Source organism: Myotis lucifugus, unplaced genomic scaffold, assembly GCF_000147115.1.
Source record: "Myotis lucifugus unplaced genomic scaffold, Myoluc2.0 scaffold_110, whole genome shotgun sequence".
Classification (NCBI taxonomy): domain Eukaryota; kingdom Metazoa; phylum Chordata; class Mammalia; order Chiroptera; family Vespertilionidae; genus Myotis; species Myotis lucifugus.
The window spans coordinates 1,132,715-1,158,055 of NW_005871158.1; the positions used below are offsets into that span (position 1 = coordinate 1,132,715).

General features: G+C 41.1%; 1 protein-coding gene across 1 annotated transcript; it reads right to left on the reverse strand.

Annotated features, from left to right (window-relative positions):
* Positions 1-2,969: 2,969 nt before the first annotated feature.
* LOC102418467 (F-box only protein 31-like) lies at positions 2,970-4,532 on the reverse strand. The gene is made up of 3 exons (XM_023757678.1): positions 4,449-4,532; positions 4,338-4,394; positions 2,970-4,286 (listed from the first exon to the last, which is right to left on the reverse strand). The coding sequence occupies exons 1-3, from the start codon at positions 4,530-4,532 to the stop codon at positions 2,970-2,972; spliced, it is 1,458 nt and encodes a 485-aa protein (XP_023613446.1).
* Between the last annotated feature and the right edge of the window lie 20,809 nt (positions 4,533-25,341).

The window sequence follows — 25,341 nt, forward strand, 5'->3', positions numbered from 1 at the left end:
ATAGAGAATCATTGATTATTTGCCTCCTGCACACCTCCTACTGGGGATGGAGCCTGCAATCTGGGTATGTGCCCTTGACAGGAATTGAACCTGGGACCTTTCAGTTCACAGGCCAACACTCTATCCATTGAGCCAAACCTGCTAGGACTAGACTTTATTTTTGAGAAGTTTTAGGTTTAATAAAAAATTAGTGTTAAGTAAAGAGTTCCTATATACTCCTTCCAGTTTCCCACAAGTATTAACAGCTTGCAGGAACGTCATTCCCCTGTTAACAATGATGAGCTAATATTGATACATTATTATTGACTAAAGTTCACAGTTTACATTAGGGCTCACTCTATGTATTGTACTTTCTATGGTTTTGACAAATGTGTAATGATCCATATCCACCCTGAAGGTACCATACAGTGTAGTTTCACTGCCCTAAAATTTTCCTGTGTTCCACCTATTCATCTCCTTTCCTTCCTCTAAACACCTGGCAATCACTGACCTTTCTACTACCTCTATTGTTTTGCTTTTTCCAGGATGTCATATATTTGGAGTCATTAAGTATGTAGTCTTTTCAGATTGGTTTATTTCACTTAGCAATATGCATTTAAGGTTCTTCCATGTTTTTTTTGTAGCTTGATAGCACATTTCTTTTTTAAAAATTTGTCTTTCCACAGGCTTACCAATTAATATTTTCAAAGAAAAAATTGTGGTGTTATTTCTTTGCTTTATATTTCACTACGATGAGAAAGCATATTGTGTATAATTTTGTTTCTTTGAAACAAAAGTACAAAGACTTGATATAGTTTGTATGATTCACATTGATGAATGTCCTATATGTATTGGAAAAGAATGTATATTCTCTGCTCTGGTTGGGTGACATATTCTACTAATGTCACATAGGTCAAAGTGATTGATAGAGCTATTTCAGTTTTCCATATCCTTACTGCTTTCCTGTCTACTTCTCCAACTATAATCATGTGTTTCTCCATTTTTCCTTCTATTTGGATCAGGTTTGACTCCATATATTTGAAGCTCTGTTGTTGGGTACATACTTGTTAAATTTTGCTATGTCTTTTTATGAATTGACAAATTTATCATTATCAAATATCTTTTTCTAATTTCCTGTAATATCCTTGCTTTAAATTTCATTTTGTCTGATACTAATATAGCCAAACAAGCTTTTGCATGTTTACATTTGCATGGTGTATGTTCTTTAGTCCTTTCCCCTTCCACTACCTGTATCTTTATATTTAACTCTGTCTTTTTGCTGGGGTCCAACCCCAGCAGGTCCAGGGGTCCCCAAAGGTGTGGACGGAGTCGGCGAAGAAGGAATGACACGGAGACAGCCTTAAGTTGATCAGCAGCCTAGCCAGGATCTCTAGCCAAGTTCTGGTCAGGATCTCCAGGCAGGTTCTGTGTCCATGTTCTCTTTCTAGGTTCTCCAGCCAGGTTCTGTAGCCATGTTCCCTCGCTAGATTCTCCAGCCAGGTTCTGTCCAGGTTCTCTAGCCAGGTTCAGTCACCAGGTTCTAGTCAGGTTCTCTTGCCAGGTTCTATCCAGGTTCTTTCGCCATGTTGTCTAGGTTCTCCAGCCAAGTTCTGTAGACAGGTTCTGTCCAGGATCTTTTGCCATGTTCTCTCACTAGGTTCTGTTTTCTAGGTTCTGTCTTCTGTTGTCTTGTTACATCTGTATTTATACCAGTTGATTTTAATCCTATCAATTTCTATTCCAAAGGTTAGGGCATTTCTTATCTCCATTCCAGGGAGTAAAGATTATATAGCTTAAGCGTGATTGTTCTTAGTTAAAGTGATTAACTACCCACCTGGCACTTAGTTAACGGGTTTTATTCCCTCCCTAACTTAAGGGGAAAATCCGTACCTGGGGAAACAACCTTTCTTGGAGAGGTGACCTTGGTTAAAACACATAGCACCAAGAAGGGGAGCAAACATATTAAGAACAGTATGCCATATACGCCCTTGAAACATATGCTGTGCAGATGTTTCTTCTCTGCAGCGACTGTGTCAAGCAGCAAGGATGGACCAGCTCCCGGCATCTTTTATAGTTCTATTTCCCCTTTTATCCAGTTTGAAAGTCCATGTTTTTTAATTATTATATGTACACATTTATATTTAATGCAATTATTCATATTGCAGAGTTTAAATCTACCATTTTGCGATTTATTTTCTATTTGTTTTCAATGTTCTTTGTTCCTATGTTTCTAGCCTATTTTAGAATAATCAGTATTTTTATTGTCCTATTTTGTTTTCTCTACTTTTGTTAGCCCGTTTGTTTTTTATTTTTTTATTTTTAATAACAGCTTTATTGAGATATAATTCACATACTATAAAACCCACCATTTTAAAATGTACAGTTCAGTGGTTTTTATTACATTCAGAGTTGTACAATCTAACATTTTCCACTATCTAATTTTAGGCTCTTTCTTTTTTCTTTCTTTCTTGTTAAGAAGACATGCTCAACCCTAGCTGGTTTGGCTCAGTGGATAGAGCCTGGACCTGCAGATGGAAAGATCTAAGGTAGCGGTTCTCAACCTGTGGGTCATGACCCCTGTGGGTGGGGGTGGGGATCGAACGACCCTTTCACAGGTTGAGACCATGGGAAAACACATATATAATTACATATTGTTTTTGTGATTAATCACTATGCTTTAATTATGTTCAATTTGTAACAATGAAATTGGGGGTCACCACAAAATCAGGAACTGTATTAAAGGGTCTTGGCATTAGGAAGGTTGAGACCACTGGTCTAAGGTTTATTTCTACCTCATTTGCTGGCTCCTACCCAGCCTGGCCCTGGTCTGGGCTTGGGCAGGAGGCAACCAACTGATGTGTTTCTCTCACATCAATATTCCTGTCTTTCCTTCTCTCCCCCACTCTCTCTACATATCAATGGGAAAATATCCCCGGGTGAGGATTAAAAAAACAAACCAAGGTGGGTATCCTGGTCAGAAGGTCAAATCTTCAAAGTGCATGCAAGCTGCTTCTCCCAGGGGGTCGGTACTGAATGTTCTTGAGCATCTCCAGGAAGGCCTGCGGGGATGGTGCCTCCACATTCTGGAAGGTGTTCTGGACTCTGCGGTACAGGATGAAGTAATTCACCTCAGACCAGATGAACCCGAAGTGGTTCTCATCGAACAGGATGAAGACTCCAGGGTAGCGCCTGGTGTCGGTGAAGCCATATAAGTTAACAGTAAAAGTAGCAGTGTCCACGCCATAGAAACACATCCTGCAGGTTCCGGGGTAGTTGTGGTCTCTTGAGTGCACGCCCACAGGCAGAACAAAAGGAACAGGCTGCTCCTCCGAAGCTGCAACCCCGGACTCTCTGACACTTTGCTGGGCAGAGCTCTGCCAGCCATGGCCCTCGCTGTCCTCAGTCCCGTCTTCTTGCTGCTGCTGCTGCTCCCGGATTACCTGTTCGTCAATCTCCTGGACCACGCGGGAGAGCTCGTTGAAGTTGCGGAAGAACTCACCATTTGGCAGCTGGATGCGGCGCATGAGGTGGATCTCTAACGCTAATATCTTGGTTATTCCCGTGACCTTCGTGACCCTGGCATACTTCCCATGGAAGCTGAGCATGGCAATCGATAGGCCATAGGGATTGCAGTTGGCTTGGAAGAGGCCTGGCCTGATGAGGTCATCTGGGTGGCTCGGCGGGAGGTAGAGGCGGCGGTAGGCCAGGCAGTCATACTGCTGTCTGTCCTCCTGCACCAGCACCCGCCCCCATTGGTCCCTAAGCTGCCTTGGTAAATCCTTTAGGTGGTCTGTCTTGCTGCACTGGGTGGTGAACCTGTCCTTCTGAATCTGCATGTGGCGGTTGTGGGGCCTGCTGTGGCAGCCTTCCATGCACTCCACCGTGGCTGATTTCCTCTCCGTCAGGCGAATTCTGAACGCAGGCTCGAATTGTATTGGGCCATCCACATAGGTGTTAAGCCAAGGCCCGTATGTCCAACCAGTAATGCATAAGCCGTCCACCACGACATTCAGCAGTGTTCTATAGTCCTCAGTATCTAGCTGCCACAGTCCCAAAATGTGTCTGTATGGGTGGAACAGCTTCGCATAGACTTCTCGATAAGACAAACCTATCATCTCCAGATTCTGCAAGTTTTCACAAATGCCAAACTCCTCGCGGCAGCGCCATCTCCAGATGCTGTCGATGTGCAGGATGTTGTGGAATTTGGTGCAGGTCAGGGCCAGGCTGGGCAGATCTGTGCCGGGGAGCGAGGCGAAGATCTCCACCAGCATCTCCACTGGCAGGTCCTGCAGTGAGCAGTGCGGGGGCTGCATGGGTCTCTCGATTCCTCCACTCCCCGCACAGCACACGGCTGACGCGTCCACCTCCATGTGCTTTTCTGTGGGGGCCGGGTCCCGCTTGCCCTCTGCTGCTGCCTTCTCAGCTCGGCCCTGGCACTCCTGACGACACCGCTTGCCATTGGGCGCTGCCATCTCAGCTGGGCGCTGGCGCTTCTGACGACACCGACATCCCCGTGAAGAGCCCATGACACAGAGGCAAGAGCACTCCTCCATGCCTCCAGGAGTAACAGCCACCACAGCCGGGGGCCCTGAGCCTCCACCGGGCTTTAAGCTGGCTCATCCAGCCCTGAGCGTCACGCCTCCCAGGGCCTAGCCACGCCCCCTCAGAGAGGAGCCAATTGTAGGACTTTAAACCCACACCCAGTAACAGTTGCCTCCCTTTCCCAGTGCCCCCTCCCTGTACTCCCACCCTAGCCTCAGGCAATCACTAATCTGCATTCTGTATGGATATGCCTCCAGGGATATGCCTACCGGGAGTGGGGGAGGGACATTTCACATAAATGCAGTTATAATATCTGGTCTTTTGTGACTGGCTTCTTTCACTTAGCATAACATTTTAAAGTTTTATGTATGCTATATTCTAGTATATGGGTATACCACATTTTGTTTACCCATTCATCAGTTGATGAATATTTGGGTTGTTTCTAGTTTGAGGCTCTTTTGAATAACGCCGCTATGAACATTGTGTACAAGTTTTTGTGTGAATATGTTTCCATTTCTTTGGGTATGTACCTAGAAGTGGAACTTCTGGGTCATCTGGTAACTCTATGCTTAGCATGTTGAGGAACTGCCAAAAACGTTTTCCAACATGGTCTTGCTATGTTACATTTCCACCAGCAATGTACGAGGGGTCCAATTTTTAAACATTTTTATAAATGCTTTTGTAAAAAATATGATATAGCCATCCTTTGGAGTGTTGAGCGGTATTTTATTATAGTTTAGAGCAGTTATTGACTGTAGGTTGACTTGACCTTGAACTCCATAAGGGAAATCTCTTCTATGCTCAGCCTTTACCCAGCCTCTGCCAAATCTCTCAGGCCCCTGGTAGGAATGGGCTCCTACATGTGAGCAAGGATGGACTCAAGTTCTTCACTTTCAGTTAACCTCAGTTCTTCACTTTCAAGTGACTAACCTTGCTAGTTCCTTGGATGAATGGATGCCCTAAAAAAAAAAAAATAAGTTCACAGGATCTGCCCACTATGAACATAATTTTCCTATGGGCTGAGACTGGCCCTGCCCATTCAGACAGCCTTCCATTCACATGTTGAGAGCAGCTAGATCCCTACTCTCCACTTTTCTGGATTCCTACCCGAGAAACTCTCTCACCTTGGGAGGGTCCTCTTAGTGCCCTGGGAGGAATTTGATTTGCCGTTTGTCAGGAATAGATATTTAGGGTGGTTTATTTGATAGAGGGGTGTAAATTCCATCTGCCACAGACACCGACTTCAATCATTTAAACACTAAAATGTCCCAATCCCTCCTTTGAAGAATAGCCCTATATTATTATTATTTTTTTTCAATATATTTTATTGATTTTTCACAGAGAGGAAGGGAGAGAGACAGAGAGCTAGAAACATCGATGAGAGAGAAACATCGATCAGCTGCCTCCTGCACATCTCCCACTGGGGATGTGCCTGCAACCCAGGTACATGCCCTTGACCGGAATCGAACCCGGGACCCTTCAGTCCGCAGGCCGACGCTCTATCCACTGAGCCAAACCGGTTTTGGCAACCCTATATTATTATTGGTATGTAACCGGGTAATGGATGTAAAGACTCTTCTTTTAAGATCCTGTATTGATGGGGTTTTGAAGGACGGTCTCCAAGGGTACATGTGTGTCTGGTGGGTCAAGGAGAACCTAGGAATGTAAGTGCAGCTGGTGTATGGCGCTAGGAGGGCTTCATCGGCTAGTGAAGAGATCCAATTATCTTTTCTCTCCCAGGATTGAGAGAGCCAGGGACACCACTGCCCTAGGAAGAAATCTGTGTAGGAAGGTCAAAGGCAGGTCAATAGATCAAAGGAGAGACAGAGGCTGCTGCTATGGTTAGGGGAAGGGGAGAATAGAATATTGGGGGATTAGTTATGGTTATGGGAAATATTAATTGTGCTCTGTTTACCATGATGGCTTTGTATTGGTTCAAGAAAGGACATTCTGACCTGGCTAAGAGTTGTATGTCCCTGGACCTGGGAGTCAGTTTTGGACCAGGGAGTTAGCCTTGGAATGTGATCTATTCTCATTCAAGAACAGCCTATTATCATGGAAAGATTAACAACTTTGTTGCCCAAACAATGGAGTCCCACCCCAGCCTCCTACTTCTCCATGCCTGTAATCCCTACTTCCCCAGGTAATCTTTGTTTTACCACAGATAAGCAGCTGGCTTATAGGGGCTGCAAAGCAGATTTTTGTGGATGACCTGTTGCTCTCCCATACTGCTGGCATTATAGGAATGAACACTCATATATGATTCAACCCTGTCTCTGCTAAAGTGGCTCAAGTAGTGACAGGCAGCCCAGATGCTTTGGTTGCCCTGTTACACTATCTCCCAGCCTTTTCCCATGCTGTTCTATCTGTTTACACAGCTCTCCCACTCCACTCACTGCCCAAACCTCTACCATTGTTTTGGGTCTCACCTACTAATGGCCCATGATCTTGGTCAGGAAGCATCCTGTGAAGCCCCAGGACTTGCCAAGTGCCTGTTCCTGGTATTTACAAAGCACCTTGGCCTTAAGTGCCCGTCAGTAGATGAGTGGCTAAAAAAGCTGTGGTACATTTATACCATGGAATACTGTGCAGCAGTAAAAAAGAACAATCTCTTACCCTTTGAGATAGCATGGAGGGACTTGGAGAGTATCAGGCTAAGTGAAATAAGCCAGCCCATTTGTTTTATTCATTTATTTTTTAGTAGTTGCCCAAGGCCTTACAATATGTGTTCTAACCTCTCACAGTCTATTGTAACCTGATATCATACTAGTTCATCTTTAGTGTGAGAGCCTTAAAATAGTATATGTTCATTTATTTCCCTCCTTCCTCTGTACAACTTTTGTTAAATATTTGGTGTATATTGCTACATTACTGACCCCCATAATACCTTATTATTTTTCTATTTTAAAGACATTAAAGAAAAAAAGTAGTCCATTATATTTCCCCACAATTTTACCATTCCTTATGTTCTTCATTTATTCCTGTAGATGTGTCTTTCCCTCTGGTATGATTTCTCTTCAGTCTGAAGAACTTCCTTTACTGTTTCATGTAGTGTGAATTTGCTGGCTATGAATTTTCTCCACTTTTGTTTATCTGAATATGTCTTTATTTTGTCTTCAGTTTTTAAGTATATTTTTACTAAATAAAAAACTTTTAGGTGAGAGTGTGTTGTTTTTTTCTCTCTCAGCAATTTAAAGATATTATTCATAGTCTTTGGCCTGGATTTTTTTCTGCTCAGAAGTCAGAAATTTTTCTTATGTTTGTTTCCCTGTAATGAGTATTTTTTCCTCTGGATTCTTTAAAAATTTTATTTTTATCTTTGATTTCCCTACAATTTGACTATGATGTATTTGGTATAGTTTTCTTTGTATGTTCCTGTTTCAGCTTTGTTGAGGTTCTTTTTGCATCAGTGGGTGAGGATTTTCATTAAACTTCAAAAAATGTAGCCATCATTTTTTAAAAGTAGTTTTTCTGCCCCTTCTCTCTCTCTTCTTATTTTTACACTCAAATCACACATATGTCTTTCTTTTTTTTCAGAATTGTTAACTTTATTTTTTTAAAATTTCTTTATTGGTTAAGGTATTACGAATGTGTCCTCATCCCCCTTTTAACCCCCCCTTCCCTCCCTCCCCCCCTCATGCTCTCATCCCCCTGTTGTCCGTGTCCATTGGGTTTGGCTTATATGCATGCATACAAATACTTTGGTTGATCTCTTCCCCTTACCCCCACCCTCCCCTACTTTCCCTCTGGGGATTGATAGTCTGATCGCTGTTTCTCTGTCTTTGGAAGTGTCCCTGTTCATCAGTCTATGTTGTTCTCTATATTCCACAAATGAGTGAGATCATGTGGTATTCATCTTTCTCTGACTAGCTTATTTCACTTAGCATAATACTCTCCAGTTCCATCCATGCTGTTGCAAATGGCAAGAATTCCTCCTTTTTTACTGCAGTGTAGTATTCCATTGTGTAGATGTACCACTGTTTTTTAATCCACTCATCTGCTGATGGGCACTTAGGCTGTTTCCAAATCTTAGCAATGGTGAATTGTGCTGCTATGAACATAGGGATGCATATATCCTTTCTGATTGGTGTTTCTAGTTTCTTGGGATATATTCCAAGAAGTGAGATCACTGGGTCAAATGGGAGTTCCATTTTTAGTTTTTTGAGGAAACTCCATACTGTTCTCCACAGTGACTGCACCAGTCTGCATTCCCACCAGCAGTGCAGAAGGGTTCCCTCTTCTCCACATCCTCTCCAGCACTTGTTGTTTGTTGATGATAGCCATTCTGACAGGGGTGAGATGATACTGCATTGTGGTTTTGATTTGTATCTCTCGTGTAGTTAGTGACTTTGAGCATGTTTTCATATGTCTTTCGGCCTTCTGTATGTCCTCTTTTAAAAAGTGTCTATTTAGGTCCTTTGCCCATTTTTTGATTGGATTGTTTATCTTCCTTTTGTTAAGTTGTATGAGCTCCCTGTAAATGTTGGAGATTATACGCTTATCAGTGATATCATTGGCAAATATGTTCTCCCTTGCAGTGGGCTTTCTTGTTGTTTTGTTGATGGTTTCCTTTGCTGTGCAAAAGCTTTTTATTTTGATGTAGTTCCATTTGTTTATTTTCTCTTTAGTTTCCATTGCCCTAGGAGCAGTATCAGAGAAGAAATTCTTTTGGAATATGTTTGCGATTTCGCTGCCTGGGGATTCCTCTAGTATTTTTATGGTTTCCCGTCTTACGCTTAAGTCCTTTATCCATTTTGAGTTTATTTTTGTGTATGGTGTGAGTTGGTAGTCTAGTTTCATCTTTGCATGTATCTGTCCAATTTTCCCAACACCATTTATTAAAGAGACTGTCTTGACTCCATTGTATGCTCTTGCATCCTTTGTCGAATATTAATTGGGCATAGTGGTTTGGGTCGATTTCTGGGTTCTCTATTCTATTCCATTGATCTATATGTCTGTTCTTGTGCCAGTACCAAGCAGTTTTGAGAACAGTGGCTTTGTAATACAGCTTGATATCTGGTACTGAGATCCCTCCTACTTTGCTCTTCTTTCTCAAGATTGTTGCAGCTTTTTTTTTAATTCCAGTTGAAATTTTGCAGAGTTCGTTCTAGGACTGTGAAATATGCCGTTGGTATTTTAATGGGGAGTGCATTGAATCTATAGATTGCTTTGGGTAATATGGACATTTTGATGATGTTGATTCTACCAATCCATGAACACGCTATGTTCTTCCATCTGTTTATGTCTTCCTCTATCTCTTTTTTCAGAGTCCTGTAGTTTTTTGCATATAAGTCTTTTACCTCCTTAGTTAAGTTTATTCCTAGGTATCTTAATTTTTTTTGGTGCGATGGTAAATGGGATTGCTTTCTTAGTCTCCTTTTCTTTAGTTCACTATTGTGTAAAGAAATGCCTTAGATTTCTTGGCAATAATTTTGTATCCTGCTACATTGCCGAAGGACAGTTTTACTTCTTCTATTCCAATTTGGATGCCTTTAATTTCTTCTTGTCTGATCACAATGGTTAGTACTTCCAGTACTATGTTGAACAGGAGTGGTGAGAGGGGGCATCCCTGTCTTGTTCCTGTTCTCAGGGGAAATGGTTTTAGTTTTTGCCCATTGATTATGATGTTGGCTGTGGGTTTGTCATATATGGCTTTTATTATGTTGAAATATGATCCTTCTATTCCTACCTTGCTGAGAGTTTTTATCAAGAAAGGGTGTTGAATTTTGTCAAATGCTTTTTCTGCATCAATTGATATGACCATGTGGTTTTTTTCTTTCAATTTGTTTATGTGATGTATCACGTTTATTGATTTGCGGATATTGTACCATCCTTGCATCCCCGGGATAAATCCTACTTGGTCATGGTGTATAATCTTTCTGATGTATTGGTGGATCCAATTTGCTAGAATTTTGTTGAGTATTTTGGCATCTGTGTTCATAAGGGATATTGGCCTATAATTCTCTTTCATTGTGTTGTCTTTATCTGCTTTTGGTATTAGGGTGATGATGGCTTCATAGAATGAGCTGGGAAGTGTTCCTTCCTCTTGAATTTTTTGGAATATTCTGAGGAGGATAGATTTTAGTTCTTCCTTGAATGTTTGGTAAAACTCCCCTGTGAAGCCGTCTGGCCCGGGGCTTTTTTTTGCTGGGAGCTTTTTGATGACTGCTTCAATTTCTTCCATAGTTATTGGCCTATTGAAATTTTTAGAATCTTCCAGATTGAGTTTTGGAAGATTGTATTTTTCTAGGAATGTGTTCATTTGCTCCAGGTTGTCTAGTTTGTTAGAGTAGAGTTGTTCATAGTATTTTTAACAATTCTTTGAATTTCTGTGGGGTCTGTTGTTATTTCGCCTCTTTCATTTCTGATTTTGTTTATTTGAGTCTTCTCTCTTTGCTTCTTGGTGAGCCTGGCTAGAGGTTCTTTGAAAGGTTTATCCTTTCAAAGAACCAGCTCTTGGTTTCATTGATCTTTTGTATTTTTTTTTTTTTGGTCTTTATGTCATTTATTTCTGCTCTAATCTTTATTATCTCCTTCCTTCTGCCCACTCTGGGCTTTTCTTGTTGCTCTCTTTCTAATTCTTTGAGTTGTAGAGTTAGATGATTTACTATCATTTTTTTTTTTTGAGGTACGCCTGTAGTGCTATAAACTTCCCTCTCAGGACTACTTTAATTGTGTCCCATAGATTTAGGATTGTTGTGCTTTTGTTGTCATTAGTTTCCAGGGTGTTTTTAATGTCTTCTTTGATCTCACTGGTAACCCAATCATTATTTAGTAGCATGCTATTCAGCTTCCAAGTGTTTGAGTTTTTTGGATTGTTTTTATTGTAGTTTATTTCTAATATTATGCCATTGTGGTCTGAAAAGATGCTTGGTATGATTTCAATCTTCTTGAATTTGGGGAGACTTTGCTTGTGACCCACTATATGGTCTATTTTTGAAAATGGCCCATGTGCACTTGAGAAGAACTTATATTCTGTGGCTTTGGGGTGAAATGTTCTGAAGATGTCAATTAAGTCCATCTGATCTAGTGAGTCATTTAGGATTGCTGTTTCTTTGCTGATTTTTTTTTCTAGAGGATTTATCCAGTGATGTCAGTGGTGTGTTTGAGTTCCCTACTATGATTGTATTGTTGTTGATCTCTCCCTTGTTGTCTTCCAGGAGGTTTTTTTTATGTATTTGGGTGCTCCTGCATTGGATGCATATATGTTTATCAGGGTTATATCCTCTTGTTGTATTGATCTCTTTAGTATTATGAAGTGGCCTTCTTTATCTCTTGTTATGGCCTTCACTTTGAGGTTGTTTTGTCAGATATAAGTATTGCTACCCCAGCTTTTTTTTTCATTTCCATTTTCCTGAAAGATATTTTTCCATCCCTTCACGTTCAGTCTGTGTGAGTCCCTTGTTCTGAGGTGGGTCTCTTGTAGACAGCATATATATGGGTCATGTCTTTTTATCCATTCAGCCACTCGATGTCTTTTGATTGGAGCATTTAGTCCGTTTACATTTAAAGTTATTATTGAAAGGTACTTGCTTGTTGTCATTTCTATTATTGTGCCTGTGTTCTTTCTTACCTTTATATTTCTTCTTTTCACAGCATTCCCTTTAACATTTCTTGCATTGCTGGATTGGTTGTGATAAACTCCCCTAGCCTTTTTTTGTCTGCAAAGCTCCTGATTTCCCCTTCAATTTTGATTGATAGTCTCGCTGGATAAAGTATTCTTGGATTCAGTCCTTTGCTTTGCAACACTTTGTATACCTCCTTCCATTCCCTTCTAGCTTGATGTGCTTCTGTGGAGAAATCATTTGATAATCTGATGGGGGATCCTTTGTAGGTAACTGTCTGTCTCTCTCTTGCTGCCTTTAAGATTCTCTCTTTGTCATGTACATATGCCATCATTATTATGACATGTCTTGGTGTGGGTCTTTTGGGGTTCATCTTGCTTGGGACTCTCTGTACTTGTGTAACTTTTTTCTTCCCCATATCTGGGAAGTTTTTTGCCATTATTTCTTCAAATAGATTTTCTAATCCTTGCTGTTCTTCTTGTCCTTCTGGCAGCCCTATTATGCGTATGTTACTTTGTTTCATATTGTCCCAAAGCTCCCTGAGGCTCTCCTCCTGCTTTTTAATATTTTTCTCCAGTTGCTGTTCAGATTGAGCTTGTTTCTCTACCTTATCTTCTAACTCACTAATTCGGTCCTCTGCTTCTTCTAGTCTACTGTTGAAACTTTCCATGGTGTTTTTGATTGTAGCTATATCACTTTTCATTTCTTCCTGATTCCTGCATAAGTTGTTGATTTTCTTATCCACCCGGTGAATGAATTGTACAACCATTACTCTGAATTCTTTTTCTGTCATGTTGCATGCTTCAATTTCATTAATTTCCTTTCTTGGCGACTTCTCATTTTCTTCCCTCTGGGGGTTGTGTCATCTCCCCATTCTGACTATCTCCAGATGGTTCAAACGTCGAGTTGCGTGGGCCTGGGCTGTGTGCAGTGGGAGCTTTGCACCACCCTAGTGTCACTGAAGAGCTCTGACACTAAGATGTGTGGTTGTGGTGGGTTGGTGGGAACCAGGCTCACTCAGAGTCAGTGTTACCAGTGCGCAATGTAGCCTCGTGTGTGCAGTTAGAATCAAGGACCCCGCCTGCACTTGCTGAAACAGAGACCCCCCTGGAGTGTGTTGAAAATCAGAGCCCTCTAGTGTGTGCCAGGAGTCAGAGTTCCCCAAGAATCCAGTATCAGTGTCTGTTGCTTCGCAGGGCCTCACATTGAGAATCAGGTTCCCTGTTTGCACATGCACCAAGAATTGGAGTCACTGGCTCTTAGTGTGAATGCACAGGGAATCAGGGATCCCAGGCACAGGTGATAAGAAACACAGTCAGGTCACTGGTGCTTGGTGCTGCCTCCTGCCTGGAGAATCAGGGTCCCGGGGCCCATGCTGCCGGGAACAAGTTCCTGGTGTTCGCGCGCATGCTGCCGGGAACAAGTTCCTGTAGCCCATGCTGCGGGGGACCAGGCTAAGGTTCCTGTAGCCCATGCTGCGGGGGACCAGTTCCCAGTTTTTGTGCGTTAGCTCCCAGGCTAAGGGTTCTGTAGCCCGTGCTGCGCGGGACAAGTTCCCCGTATTCCTGCGCTTTTAGGCTAAGTTTTCTGTATCAGCACTGAGGCCCAGGTAAGGGGTGGGTCTATCAGTTACTATGGCGCTGCCTGTGAGCCTGCGGGGAGGGGGATGGGCTCTGTTACTCACAGAGATCTGCCGCAGGGATGTCTGGATTCTTGGTGTCCGTGAGTCTGTAGCTGTGGTCGCAGGTCTCTGTCCCCAGTGGCTGCAGGGTCCTGGTTTGCATCTGAGACCAGAATGGGTGGTGCTGAGGCCAGGATCCTAGTCTCAAGCAGCTCTGTTTCTCAAGATGGCGTGGTCTCTGTGCCTGTGCTGGCCACCCAGGAACGTCCACGCTGGGAGCAGGGCTCCGCAGTTTAAGACTGCCCAGTTTAGCAGCCCCTTAGAAGACCTGCAGAATCTAACTGTCCCTAGCTCATACACACATACACCACACATGTCCACACATTCTTCTATCACTCCCTCGTGCTCTCACACTCTCTCCCTCCCTACCTTCCTTCTGGTTGCCATCTTCAAGAATTCCCCCATATGCCTTTCTTGACACATTTGATTATGCATTGTGGAGAATAGGTATTTATTTTTGGCTAAAGTAGGAGCTTTTGGAAAGGTCAGTGTCTTGTCTTATTTTTCTATATTCTCATAATATCACATAACATATACATGGAAAAGGCTCAAAACATGTTTGAGGAGTTAATTAAACCAGTGGTGTAATAACTATTTAGTTACTCCTTACCATGTACACCTAGTCTTTTAGGTACTTTCATGTGAATTACTCATTCCTACCTCACAACAATCTTGAGAGAAAGAGAATATATACCCTACTTATATGGAGGAGTTAAGCTCTAGCTCAATGTTCAACAAGACTGCTCAAGTTTACAGTTTACAGGCTTTACACAACCGGGCAGCTGGCATTAAACCAGCACGGAAGCTGCTTCTTTGTGATTAATGGAGAAAGTGCACAGCATTGTCCTATAGTACTCGATTCTGCCTCTCATCCTGTATCAACATTCATTAATGAGAGGAAAATAAATTGTGGGTAACACCAGGAATTGAGGAAGCAGATGGCAAAATGGCCTTATCTGAATGGAAGGGGGCATGCCCAGCAGGGGTGTGCTCCAACTGAGATTGGCAGAGAGAGGGCGAGGCTGGGGGCAGGTGCCCCATTTGCACCTACTCATGCAGTTTAAGAGGATGGCAACAACCAGCTATCCCAGTGATACTAGGAAGCTTGTTAGCTGCTGTTTCTTATCTATTTTGGTCTCTGCAAAATTGATCAATTTTAGCCTCCACCGGGAGTGACTTGTAAGGGCTTAGAAAGAAAGAACATTGCATATGAATTCTCAGGGAAAGCATTTCCGGGCACACCATCAAGGTAAACAGGAGCAGAATTTTGAGTGTATTTTCTATTCTGTGCTTCTTGTGATCCTGGTAATTTTTGCTGGGGAAAGAGGTTACCTTTTGCCTTAAGAAGAAAATGATGATTAACTAATTATTTCTGTCTATTTCATGCTACTATTGATCTGTCTAAAATCTATCTTTATTTATATCCGAGTACCTTCTGTTTATTTATTGATCTATTTATCTATCTGACATCTATCTCTCTTTACTGCTTTTAAATTTTCTTCTGCTTTGTCAAAAGCCTTTACTATCCCCTTTCCAATTTATGGCATTTAAAAAATATATCTTGTTAGTGCATATTTTGGACAGTGTTAACGTAATTTCAGGTATTGAGGGAAAGTGAGGAATCTGCTTAAGTACTTAGGAGAAGCTAAAAAGACTATTAACAACCCAAGTCCATAAAAGATATCTGTTCCAGTCATGCTGGTGATTTTTTATTAGTCCTTCAAATCTGTAACAAAGATCTCTAGAGCAAGACAAATGTTCTAGTAGAGTGCAATTTCCAATTTCTTAGCTAACCTGGTTTTGTTGGTTCATACATATTCATGATTCAGTGCTGTTTCTGAATACAAGGGGAAAAAAGGAGTAAGAAAAATTCTTTGGGGCTCTACTTCCTTTTCATATTATTTATATTCCTTGAAATGCCCTTGAAATTACATTTGCTAAGGGAAGCTAAACAAATAATTGCATACTAAAAGGGAAATGAGACCAGCAAGCTAGATAATTTGTAACATCAAATATTCTTTTTCCACAGTTAACATTTTCTCTGAGAGGAATCAGGAGGAGTAAACAGACCAATGTATCTTAAATGCAATAACTGGTAGCAATGCCAAATGCATGAAGTGAAAATACCCCAGGATACACTTTCACAGCTCTGCCTCATCAGAGCTGAATGCAATATGCTGTCCCAGTAATGGGAGTCACGCCTGTCATATTCCCCCTGATCTCTAAAGCAGGATGCCAATGCGACACTAATGCAACTTGCTTCTCTCTCTGGCCATCAACATTCTGGTGTTGGTTTTTTTGTTGTGTGTGTGTGTGTGTGTGTGTGTGTGTGTGTGTGTTTTGGTTATCAGGGCCTATTGCATACTTTGAAAAGTTTCCTCTGAAAACAAACTCGACAGTACTCTGAGGCCAGTGAAATGAGACTGGCACCATCACTTAGATGGAAATCAATCATGACCACAAGTGGAAAGAATAGTAACGTTTCAGACATTATTTGGAATTTGCAGCATCATTCTCTGTGGGAAGGAAGGAGGACAGTGTGGGGCTGACACTTAACTTCTCCGATGTGACACTCAGTGTTTCCAACTCCAACATCAAGAGAGTTTGCATGTGAAACACAGGTCTCATTGACTCCGCACTGAGAAGTATCTTAAAAATGGAGTATCATCATTTAAATGAGCAAATTTTAATTTGGGAAGAGCTCGATACCCAATCTCACTGAGGTCAATGGACTTTATGTTTCTGTTTCTAAATAGATTTCTCCGTTTATGTAAGAAGTAGCTATATGTTAACACTCTAACTTCATGGTATGGTGAGGGTTCTGAGGGCTAAAAGAACATTAAGGAAGGAGTTAGTCTACTTATAGGAATTGAGCATCTGGTCCTAGATTCCTACCCTGATCACCCAAATAGAAGAGAGTTAAAGGTGAGAGAGAGATGGAAGGAACTGGGTGGAGAGAGGAGAGGTGTGAGAGTAAAGACTGTTAGGCTACTTGGTTTTCAGGCCCAAGTCATTTTTAATAAGGTTTGGGAACTCACCTGCTTTATCCTCCTTTAGTTACTTCCATCACCCACTGTGTGTATTGTATACACTTTCTTCCCCACAACACACCTCTGGTTGATCATTCTCATACTCACCTCCACAAACCCATTACCCATTATCCTTTCATGTTGTCAGAGACAAGCTCACATACTCCCTACATTTTAAGGGCTCTACTGGAGTTTTCTGCTGTAAATCATGGGTGTAGCGTGGCTATAATAGAGGTAGGAGCCCAAGAGGGATTTAAAGGACCAAGGGGCAAGGGAAACAGAGGAAGAGGATTTATAGAAAAGAGGTAAGACCTTTAGGGAAATTAGCTCCCACCACCCCTGCTGAGCTGGAAAGGTTCCTTCTATGGAACCACAGGAAAGTTGAGAGATTTGCATAAGAGCACTTTGTGAAGACATCTGAATGAATGAGCGCAGGGTTGGTCCAGCATACACAGAAACTGAGCTCTCATCACTGAGAGGCACACTTCTCCAAGTTCGTCATGTGTGTGAGGTGAATAGGTTTGCAGAGTAATCTCTCCCAGGAATTCTCACAATAAGCACCCTATGCAACTGGTGTGAACGTCTGTCAATAAAGTTCTTGGTAAATCCTTGTAATAAGGGTGAAGTCAGTAGTGAAGAGCTTGGACTCCAGCCACACTGCCTGCATTTGAACCTGGCTCTGCCATAGGATACCTGTGACCATAGTACACGTGTCCTCATTTAAAAATCAGACTAACGGTGGTATGCAGGCTTAAATGAATGTATCTGTCACTTAAAGGGAACACCACACAGGCATTTGCTGCTATTATCACTCTTAAAGCTGTTGCCTAGTTTCTGGGGAAGGGATGGTTGTCTCCACTTGAACTTAGTTCTTTTCCTTTTATATGCAGGTCAGGCCAGCTACAGTGGCAGGACTTTTGCCATGATCCTGGCTTGGGTTTCAAAATGTTCTTGGTTACCCCAATCTATGTCGCGTTTTCTTTTCTTTCTTTTTGTTTTTGTTTTATTTTCTTCAGTGATTTATTTGGATGTTTCCAGCAGGCTCTGGTAGAGCCTAAGTGTATAAGACAATTTGCACAAATGAGGTGGTAATGAAAGGGTGAAAGGGGAGCAAAAGGCTGCAGATCCCTTACAGGCTCTTACAATGGTCGACCTTGGTCTGTGGTTCCTGCCTCCGTCCAAGACACTGATTGGAAGCCCCAGGGAGCTGCTGCTCGCCACTTTTACTCTGGGGAGTAGAGTGCATGAGCCCCCTATACCCATATAACACAGGCTGTGGGAAAGGCTGGTGAGACTGTCTCTTCATTCAGGCCCCTCTTCCTGCTGTGGATCTTAAAGGCCATTGAGGCAGAGCAGTCTCGATGGGTATCCCATTGGCACTCTGCCTCTGGCAGGAGAGCTTGCTGTGAGAATATGCCACAGAAATGCTGGGAGAATTGGTTAATTATTTAAAGGAAAAAGTAAAATAACTGGCATAGTGCCTGATACAAAATATAGCGCCTAGTAAATGATCATTCTTTCAGGCATTGTGTTACACAGGAAAAGGATCATTTTGGGGCATTGTCTCAAAAGACTAATGAGACTGTAGCACATGTAAATGATCAAACAGTGTCTCTCACTTGGTAGGCAGTCAATATTTACCTGTTCAAATATGCCTCTTCCTCTGCCCAAAATTAAATGACTATGTCAGGGCAGAGCTGGGTAGCTGGGTCTCTAGGTATCCAATTAAGTGATCTTTACACATGTTGTTTCCTTTCTAGAAACTTAAATTTCAGGATTTCAAAATCACTTGTGAAAAAATAACTACTTTTAAGCTGGAGAGAGATTTTTAAAGAAAGAGTATATATTTTGTTCAAATGTATTAGAAATCAGAGAGGCATTGATTAGATTTAACTGTGTTCACCAGATATGTGATGATTGCATGTAAATTATTTGTGGGAAACCAAAACTACATTTCAGTCCCTGCTTTCAAAGAATTTACAATCTATTTGGGGAATTAATGCCTATCTAAAAAATCCCATGGGTTTATTGTCAGAATAATGTGATTTTATAAGTAAATGTGCTTTGTAAATGCAAAATCAAAAGCAAAGTATTTATACATGCAATATTAAATCAATTTATAAAATGTATACTCATAGATATTTCTAAATAATATTAACCAAAGTTAATTTAGTAATTATTTCTTCAAATATATCTAATCTGCTTTTTAAAAAAGCTTAGCACGTTTATTTAATGAAAGCACTATTGACCACACCATGCTTTTCTTTTAAAAAATTGCCACAACAAGCATGTCTATGATACTTGTTGTTGTTTTTTGTTTTTTGTTTGTTTTTGCTTCTCTTAATTTGATTCCTCATAATAAATTCCAAACCTCTTAGGAGTTAAATGGAACTATGTGACTAATTCTGCCAATGGGATGTGAGCAGGAGAGATGGTTACCATTGTCTGCCCAGGTCTTTAAGACAATGGGAGTGCTTTATTCATACTCTTCTCTCTGCTTACTAGCTGGAGATAAAGATGTGGCTCAGGTCCTGCTCCAACCATACAAGAAATATCAGTGTTTTAGAAGATGGCAGAGCAAGGAATTGGAAAGAACCTGGGTGAACCTGAATGGCACACCTTGGACTCTTAGGTGAGAGCACATAAAATACATATATATATATATATATATATATATATATATATATATATATATATATATTTCAGAGAAGAAGGGAGAGGGAGGGAGAGAGAGAGAGAGAGAGAGAGAGAGAGAGAGAGAGAGAGAGAGAGAGAAACATGATGAGAGAGAGAATCATTGATCAGTTGCCTCTTGCATGCCCCCTCCTGGCGGTTGAGGCTGCAAACCAGGCATATGCCCTTGACTGGAATCAAGCTCAGGACCCTTCAGTCCACAGGCAGCCACTTTATCCACTGAGCCAAACCAGTTAGGGCAAATGCTTTGTTTTTTAAGTTGTGATGTTGTCGAATCTGTTACAGCAGTCTACTGTTACTCTGTCTTTTGTTGTAGAGAAGACACTATTTTAAATTAACAAACCATTTATGACTTTCCTCATTGCTTTTATGTAGAAATTTCGTTCTCAATCCAAGATCTTATAAGTATTAATTATTTTTTCTAGCTTATTATGGTATAATTGAAAAAAGTGTAGTCCTTGAATCCATTTGGAATTGGTTTTGATGCAACATGAGGTAAAATTGAACACAGTTAAAAAAAAATCATGCACTTGTTTCAGCACCAATGATTAAATGATCTCTCTTTTCTCCACTGTCTCATGGTTTCATTTTACTACGTGCTTATACAGATTGCTATTTTTGAAATATCTATTCTAGTTCACGTATTCCTTTTTTTAAAAAATTAAATCTTTATTGTTCAGATTATTACAGTTGTTCCTCTTTCCCCCCCCCCCCATAGCTCCTCTCCACCCGGTTCCCACCCCACCCTATGCCCTTACCCCCGCCCCACTGTCCTCATCCATAGGTGTATGATTTTTGTCCAGTCTCTTCCTGTACCCCCCACACCACTTTTCCCCCAAGAATTGTCAGTCCACTCCCTTTTTATTCCCCTGATTTTATTATATTCACCAGTTTATTCTGTTCATCACATTATTTATTCACTTGATTTTTAGATTCACTTTTGACATGTATTTGTTGTTCATAATTTTTATCTTTACCTTTTTCTTCTTCTTCCTCTTCTTAAAGGATACCTTTCAACATTTCATATAATATTGGTTTGGTGGTGATGAACTCCTTTAGTTTTTTCAGAATCCTTTAAAAAGTCCTTTCCCTCTCCACTCTACACCAAACAAACATCTGATTAGGATTTTGATTATTACTGCAGTTAAACTTCCACATTATTTGATTTTTTTTTTTTTACAATATTGAGTTTTCCTATTCACTAAAATAACATGTCATTCCACTTATTGGTTACAAGTAAATAAACTTTATAGTTTTTAATACAATCCCATAAATCAATTTGTTGCAGTTGAAATGTAAACAAATTGTAATATAAACACATATATTAAGTAACAAATATAATTATTGTTTTTAATATAAATTGCCCTTATTCCTATTATATTTTCTAAATAACTATGCTGATATATTAGAAAGCGTTGCTTATTGAATATTTGTCTTGTGTGTGGTGTGGCCTGTATAGAAACCTCACTTAGGTCTCAGCTGGTTTTAAGCAGATTCTGGCATATATTTCCTCTGTGCTATCATTCAGCTCCTCAAGTTAATTCTTTACAACCACCAACTTGGTTTTATTCAGTGACAATTCTGCTCTTTACTGCTTCTAATGCAGACCTTAATTCTTTTATTTCATTTTTAGTTTCTTTGTAATCTTTACTTATTCCAGCCAGATATTTTTCATCTCAGTCTATTAAGGTTATCATTATATCTTTATCAGCTCCTTTGTTGAAAGCATTGCTTTGGAGTTTTTAATAGAAGTGTAAAAAGACAGACGACTGTACAACATTTTAAATAGTCTTTCTTGTAATACAGTGATGGAAATCATAGGATTCTTAAGTATAGGAAGCCCATATTATTGATATAATTTATTGTTATAATTTAATGCTTTCTTATATATGTTAAGTCTAACAAGACCTTTTTTTGTCAGCTTATGTTTATTTTTATTTAATGTGCTTAATAAATAGCACATTATTTGATTTTTACCTTCTGGGTACACTAAATTTCATTCTGCCAAGTATGTCAATAAAGGTCCCAGTGAGAAACAAATGGTAGACTCTTAATTGGGTAGTTTGAAAAGAGTCTAATAAAGAGACTATTTATGAGGATGTGGGTAAGGAGCAGGAAAGACTCAGAAGGAATAGTGCTAAACTCCAGAGCTAGTGAATCAAGAATGATCAAGAGGAGGCATGGTTATCAGAATGCAGAAGGAGTACTGTGTGGACAGGGTCTCCTGGCTGAGGCTGTGCCTTCCATTGAGGGCCACTCCTAGAAAGTAGGAAGCAAGTTTAGAGAATAAATGACCTGCCTTACTCCTATCTCTGGATCTCCTTCTGATGCTCTCCACTGGCCCAACTCAACTGGAAGCCAGAAGGGAGGGAGTCAGCCCCCAGGTGCCTAGACAGGAGTGGATAAAGCTGGAAAGGCAGGTAAATAATATCAAGTGTATATCAAAGTGTCCTTATGTTTTCATTGGCTCAAACAGGATTCTCCATTCACTGGTCAAGCCTCCATTTGGATGGAAACCATACAATGTCAAGAGTACATTTCATGAGGAAAGAGGGGAAAGATAGCCTAGAAGGACAATTCACAGGAAGTAGGGACCAAATATCATTGGAGGCTGCAGAAGAGATAGTTAGATAGCTCAAATACGTATAGAGCTACTCTCTGGCATGCTTAGAAAGCTTCTGCCATGTCTTATAGTTAAAGAATTATGGTGCCCATAAAAACTCAAATCTTCTCTTGTATATCTCAGTCATTTAAGGAGGTTCAAGTACATAGATGGAAGCAAAGCATGGTAACATCACTTATTATCTTCCATTGTTGTTTCCCTGAGGAAACTTGTAGGAATTTTTCACTCAATCCAGAAAAGTACTGGACTAAAAGTCCTACATTTGTCTTTTTCACTTCTCTTCTCCAGGCTCCCCTCCTGTACAATGTACCACATTGTCCTCATTTCACAGCCCCTTGGGCAGCAGGTTTTCTTTTATTCTTGTTGATTTTCTCTGTAGAACCTTCCAGTATGACTTTTGTCCTTCCCTTTTCAGATCACTGAGGAACGGAGAGCAGGTTAACAGGAAAGAGCCCAAACCTCTGAGTCGGGCAGAGGGACGGGGGAAGGGGTGGACAGGTGAACAACTTTCTCACATCCCCTCTTCTCTTTTCTGTCTTCCTCTTTTTCCCTTACTAAGAAGGGAGAGGAAGGACTTAGGAAAAGGCTGCCGGAATCTGCCTACTAATCTGAATTACTGGGCCAGATTTGCCCCATGGTGGGTACAGCACTTACAAATTCCACAGAGGAAAGGGCATGTGCAGGAAACCGACGTTACTATTACATTTGCATGGTGGAGCTTGATATCTCCAGAGAATAAGGGTACAAAGGTGTGTGAGCTTTTCCCACAGAAGGTTCTTTAAGCCCACTTTTTCCTTTTGAGTGAGGGGTGTACATCTGGAGATTTTCTTTGTCCGGAGAAATGAGCTGATGGTGGGAGGGCTACGGTCGGGCTGGGAGTGGGTAGGTGTGTACCTGCACCTGTGATGCCTGAGTCCCCAGGAGCCCCACATTGGGGTGTTCCTGTGTTGCTGTGAGTATGCCATTTCCTGGGGTTTTTCAAGGGATATGTGTGGCGGCAGCATGATGTCTTTCTTGACCTGCCAACCCGATTTCACGGAGTTTTTGAAGAACAGTCCCCTCAGGGAAGTCCGTGGTTGTCTTGACATTTGGGATAGAAAACATTTGCCATGTAACCTTTACATGAAGGACTCATAGCCAGGGAGAAAGCCAGCAGATATATTTGCCTCAAGGTGAGCATTTGGGATGATGCTTAAAGGGAATCGTTTAAATGAAGAAAGGACAAGTAGAAATGCAGGGGGAAAGAGAAGTTAAAAATGAGAATGTGCCCATCAAGAGTTCCATCTGATAATTCAGATTTTTCTCTTTGAATTTGAGGCCTGGACAATATTTATTAAACACAAGGATATGAATTGTCATTGGCCTAGAGAAAGTTCATCCTTCAAGTTTTCTGCTGAGGCCAAGGAGTTGAGAAGGGAGGTTTGAGTTGGAACGTGGTTGGATTGTAGGGGCAATGCCTACCTGCTCACCATTTAGGTGTGCTTTCTTTGACCATCCTCATGCAAAAACTCCATGAGATAAGTGGTTTTTGATATTGAAGAGATGAGGTTGGGGAATGATAGGAGACCCTCTCAGCTCTGAAGGACTTACAAGATGAGACAGAGCCTTTGAAAGGGCATGTGTTCAATAATAAAGATTTAAAAAAAAGAAAGGACATGTGATGTGACAACTACTCTGCTAGCAGCTTCCCCATTAGCTCAGTGAGTGTAGAAACAATTTTGTTGATTTCTGTATCCCCCACACAATCATTTTAGGAAGAAAGTTCTCAAGGAACCTTTGTTAAGTGAGAGAATGTGCAAAAGAAACATGCTAAGTCATGGTAGGAAATAAGACAATTCCCTCACAGCTCCTGTTCGCTCCACATTGTGGCAGAAGGACCCAGAAAAGGTATTGAGACCAGAGTCCTTACCTCTGACCTCTCCCTCTTTAGCCAGGGCTTTATTCTGCCTGTGTTCTCTCTGAGTTCATCTGGGTTTGATGGGAGGGGGACCTCTGACTTATCTCCCCCTCATTTATGTGGAGTGATTCCACTTAAAATTTTTAAAATAGTTTTTCCTAGTATGTAAAAGCAACAACTCTCCCCTCATTTCCCTGGGGCTTCTGTTTAGAGCTGGCAGATTGACCACATGTATTTCTCTCCTCTTTGACTTGAATTTTCTATTAAAATAATATTCAAAATTATATAAACCCATAGGGAGAAAAATGCAGGAAAGGAAAGGAGACAACAGCAGACAAGAGAGGTTGTGTCATTTTTGGAAGACAGGAAGTAGACAGTGAGTGGTGAATGATTGAGCAGAGCAGAGGAAGTTGAAATACAAGTCCTTTCAGAGAATAATACCAATTAGAAATGAGCAGATTCACCCAACAAAACCCTAGCGTGAAAAAATTAGGGTTGGAGACCAGGTACCACATAATATGGTGAGAATCAGGAAACAGAATGGAAATCAGGAGAATTAATGGAAAGTTTGAATATGGAGTGTTTGGACTCCCAGGCTGATTGCCCAGTCCAGAACAGCGAGTTTACTCCTTGCCTCTACTTCCCACAAACCACTTCACAATGAATGTCTTCATTGCTATGGACATCCAAAACCAGCTAGTATGTCCCATGGGCATTCAGGTTTGTCTCAACTCCCCAAATGTGTGATTGTCTAAGCGCACCACACTTTGAGTAGCTTATTGTTTCCCATAAACATTACTAACATTATCTTCTTTAATCATCATGGCAACTAAGTGTCATATTCCTATTCCACAGAGAGATTGTGACAGGCCTGGTGTTGCCCAGGTGGCCAATGGCAGAACTGAGACACTCAAGTCTTCAAGGTCTGTTCTAGGTCCAAAACAACACTTCTGCCCTTGTTCTGAGATTTAAGTAGGCAAATCTCCTGCTTCCCTAATAGATTGTTAATACCTCGAGAATGAGAGCCATATATTATGCTTTAAGAATCCAGTGATTGGTACAGATTCAATGCCTTGCACACCGTAGGCACTTTAAAGGTGTTAGCTCATTTGATTGGGGTAATAATAATAGGGAATATTTATTGTGCCAGGTCTTTATCGGATTATCTCATTTAATCATGATAGGAAGTATATGAATTGGTACAATTGTCATTCTTATTTAAAAATTAATAACCAAGCTTGAAAAATAACGGGACATGCACAGGGTCCTACAGCCTGTCAGGGTGGAACTGTGTCTGAAACCAGAACTGTCAGAGTCCAGAGTTCAGAACT

What these genes read in the sequence shown, in the direction of transcription:
- LOC102418467 (XM_023757678.1), bottom strand. Translation starts at nt 4,532, where the DNA reads ATGGAGGAGTGCTCTTGCCTCTGTGTCATGGGCTCTTCACGGGGATGT. An exon ending in GCCAGCGCCCAGCTGAGATG is followed by an intron (nt 4,395 to 4,448) that starts GCAGCGCCCAAT and finishes CGAGCTGAGAAG; the next exon opens with GCAGCAGCAGAGGGCAAGCG. An exon ending in AAAAGCACATGGAGGTGGAC is followed by an intron (nt 4,287 to 4,337) that starts GCGTCAGCCGTG and finishes AGACCCATGCAG; the next exon opens with CCCCCGCACTGCTCACTGCA.